Here is a 3,993-nt window from a genome sequence, read left to right on the forward strand (position 1 = left end):
TCCTCACCAGTGTCCTCCTCCGTGTAACTCTTGAAACAAACTTTCATTGGTGTAACTGATAAGGTTACTTCTTCTTGACTGGTGGGGAAGTGAATCATGATATCAGCCAGCAGCCTGTAAAATGACATTCACCATTAAAACACCTGCCACAGAATCCCAGCCAGCATTTGTTACTCATGTTAGAAATTAAAACAGTTCCTGGGCAGTACTGGTTGCAAAAGTGCCTTTGAAATGTGCACCCCCTACAGCGTGTGTATCTTTTTAACTGATTGATGTAGCAATAGGTACAGAAGACATCTAAGAATACAGCCAGTTGTCACAAAAGCAAATCTGTTTGTATTTGATGCCTGTGTATGCTGCCAGGTCAGTTTCACATATATATATTTATTGCTGCTACCTTTCCATATGTATATATCAGAGTTTCGAGCAAACCTCAGTGATCTATATTCTTCATTCAAAAGCTTGCAGGTTTTACAGTTGCAGTTGCATAATCTTTTTATAAACACAACACAGTATCTATAGAGATCTTTATACACCTTTAATGGCTGATTCTTGTGACAAGAAACACTGTCAGAAACAGTGTCATAGAAATGTCAGGGAAAGTACAGTCGGACTGTTCTTTGCTTACACTGATAAGCAGAACTTTGCCTTATTGCACTGAAGAAATGGTACTTTTACCACTGGATTCTTTATCTGTAACATTCCAGCACTGCTTTAGTTGTCATAGATGGCAGTTGCTTAAAGGTGTGAATTCAAAGTAGACATTACACACTTCCCAAGGTTAAACTGAGTGGGATTAATGGCAGAATGAGCCAAGTTTCTTAAGCTGCAGTATGAAAAATCAAGCACCAAGATTCAGGATTTAGGAATTTGCCATTTTTGACTGTGCCCTAATGAGATTTTGACTCTGTCAATGATTATGACACCAGTATTGCCTCCTGTAGAAGTCTTTTTTTTTCTTTCCCAGAAAAAATACTTTTGTATTCATTACCTGGAGTGGACTTTAAGTATGTTGGGGCACATGTGCTTTGCAAAAACAGCCTGCAACGGATGACATTCTTGAAACGTCAGGTTGTATGTTTTTACAACACCTGAGTATAAAGGATATGAACAAAAATCACTGCTGGTCTGTCATTTGAACTGGCTTATTCAGTATTAATTGTGCTTTTAGGAAATCTCAATAGAGAAAGTAACTAAACTTACTCTAGCTGTGTGGAAGTAACTCACTACCAAATAGAAAACTGAATTAATCTGCCATCAAAGACTTCCTTCATCCCATTAGTTATGTCCTGCCAGCATCTGAGTTTAAGAATTCATAAGAAATAAGTGAAGTGCAACAAATGCAGGGTGGGTGGAAATGCTTCAGTGTTTAACTGGTTTAATATAAATGGGGGTAGAATCAGATCTCTCTTACTGCTAGATAAGCATGAGCTAAGGGAGCTTAATGGTCTAATTCTATGTATTCTCTCATTATTAGTAATACAAGCTAGGTTGTTAATGATGTAAACCACTGCCTGTCACGCAGTGGTATCACAAGCTAACACAACAACAAGCTGTGCTGATGGTTCTTTATGCGCTCTGCAAAGACTACTGCTGAGGAATATACCTGGTGTTTTGCTGGACTGAAGATGTCAGACCTGTTACCATGCTGAGTAACTGTGTTAGGAGGGGAAAGACCCAGTAAATCCTCTGCCAAACCAGGATTTCCCTCCCTTTCCATAATGTCTGTTTTTAAGAATTTACTCCAGCTTCATTCTAAATGTTGTAGGCAGTTGGCTGGCAATTAATATACAGCATCCATTAACTACTGAACTGGAGATAGCTTGTCTGATAAAGCCTGGTTTAACTTCATTTTAATAAGGTGATGCAGATGATAAATATAAATAATGATGTGAAGAGGCTGAAAGTGTTTGGCATAATGTTCCATCAAGAACATTCAGCTACTAATTACACTCAATATTGTGCTGCCCTGCTGTTTTAAACTGCTGCTGCTCCTGGGAAGATGGGTAACCTACCATGTTTGCAGAGGAGCTGAAAAGTTATGTGATGATCATTAACATTTGTATAAATGCTGCATTTCTCTACATTCCTTTCCAGCACATTTACACATCTAAATACAGGAAGAACTGACTGTAAAACAAACAAACAAATTAGTGCGGAGGTTACTAAGCAGTTTTGCAGTATATTTTCCCTAGTTTTGTATGGTTTATCTCAAGTTCTTGTTTTCACTGCTTCCCCAAACTGCTTTGTAAGCAGATACTGATCCTTGCCATCATCACCCACTATTCCAATACATGGGCAACAAGAGCTGTCTGCTAAAGAATTGGTCAAAGCTCTCCTGGCTCATACTGGTTGTGAAGGCTTCAGGAGAAACACTCCAGAGGCAGAAACGTGGTATTCCTTTATCCTGAGATTAAGCTGGCTCAGGCTTTGGGAACTGCAGGGCACAGTTTAAAAGGTACAACTTCCAAACGTAATTAAATACTAACCCTCTATTTTGCAGAGCTGCCCAGAAGTGGTTTAGTTTAGAGCCATCCACATGGCTCTAAGTGGAGAGCCTCCCCCTATCATTTCACTGGGAAATTGGGCTAATTTGCTGCTTATAAAGCTGTGCATAATCCATTCAAATGTACCTTGATTATCAATTTACAGGGGGGAGACAACTGCTTTTCCTTCTGATGTGGCTGAGGCAGGGCAGTCCAGCAGTAATGTTGAAAAAACATAGATGAGAAGAACACACATGCATATGCTGACCTTGAAGAATTCACTGATCTTAAGGCAAGCTGAAAATGGAAGTAAAATGATTTATTAATTAATATTTATTAACTCAAAACTATTTATACCAAACCTGTAACAAAAAAATGCTTCAGTGCCATTTGGGACCCACAGAACTTTTTAAATCTCACTAGCTCAAAATAAATACAGATGCATTATGGATACAGCCATGGTCAAACTCATCACCTATATTATTACTGGGATAATACAGGCAGAGGAATCCAGTCTATGGGCATTTAAGTGGCCCTGACCTTTGATGAGTTACCAAAACACTCGGGGCTCAGTTGGAGGCATTTGAAGGCCAAGTTTATTCCAGAACAATCTTCCTGTTCACTCATCCACACAGCACATACAAATGAACACAGACACCAGCCAGTAGCACCCCAAAAACTCTTTAGGTATAAAAGGGAATTATCTCCACTTCTGATTTCCCACGCTCCCAGCAAATTAAGGAGAGTTGATCACTTTTAACTAAGAAACCTCTAGAGAAAACCCTAATTTGGCTGGAAATGGAGTTTGATTAATCAGAGGCGTATTAATGGATGCACCCTTCCTGTTGAGTCAAAACCATGTTGTTTAGAGGCAGCTCCTGATAGGGTACAAAACATAAACCTTTTGACCCGTGGTATTAATCCAGATGTCCTGGACAAGCTCAGGCTTCGGTAACAAAGAATCAAATAGTAGGGGCAGAGCAGGAATTAATCTTCCATGATGTAATCTCATAATTACAATTACAGAGAACATGGCATTTGTCCGCACTGCAGGTGGAGGGACCCAGGCAGAAGGGTACCTGTAGGAAAACACCACATCACCCAACAAGGTAAATACTGTGCTTCCAAGGGAGATTTCTAAATCACCATAAATCAAATGCACTTACACCTTTCTCTAAGGGGTCGAACCAAAACTCATCACTGATACGTGCTATGGCATGAATCGCTCTTCCAAACACTGGCAGGAAAAGAAAACAATGCATTATGCGTTCTAAGTGAAAAAACAAAGTTATACCTCATCTTCTCCAGCCTAATTTAAGAGGAAACATTACAAATGTTTTATGCATTCCAAAGAAAACCAGTGGCAGGGTGGAAAACACTACTCTTTCCTCTCCTTTTCCAGCACAAACACCTTGACGCCCGCTCAGCCGCACGGCCCTGGGGCAGCCCCGCTCTGGGGCGCCCGTTTCCCCCACAGAACCCCCACAGAACCCCCTCAGACCGGAGC

The 3,993-nt window shown here is 40.3% G+C and overlaps 1 protein-coding gene across 1 annotated transcript in view; it reads right to left on the reverse strand.

Moving 5' to 3' along the window:
* RAD9B (RAD9 homolog B (S. pombe)) overlaps positions 1–3,832 on the reverse strand; it is an 8,249-nt gene extending 4,417 nt beyond the window's left edge. Inside the window, 5 exon segments of the mRNA XM_010009994.1 lie at positions 8–114; positions 992–1,091; positions 2,016–2,130; positions 2,634–2,783; positions 3,653–3,832. Coding sequence (XP_010008296.1) covers positions 8–114; positions 992–1,091; positions 2,016–2,130; positions 2,634–2,783; positions 3,653–3,832 — 652 coding nt within the window.
* Between the last annotated feature and the right edge of the window lie 161 nt (positions 3,833–3,993).

This window comes from Nestor notabilis, unplaced genomic scaffold (genome assembly GCF_000696875.1).
Source record: "Nestor notabilis isolate BGI_N333 unplaced genomic scaffold, ASM69687v1 scaffold19882, whole genome shotgun sequence".
NCBI lineage: Eukaryota > Metazoa > Chordata > Aves > Psittaciformes > Psittacidae > Nestor > Nestor notabilis.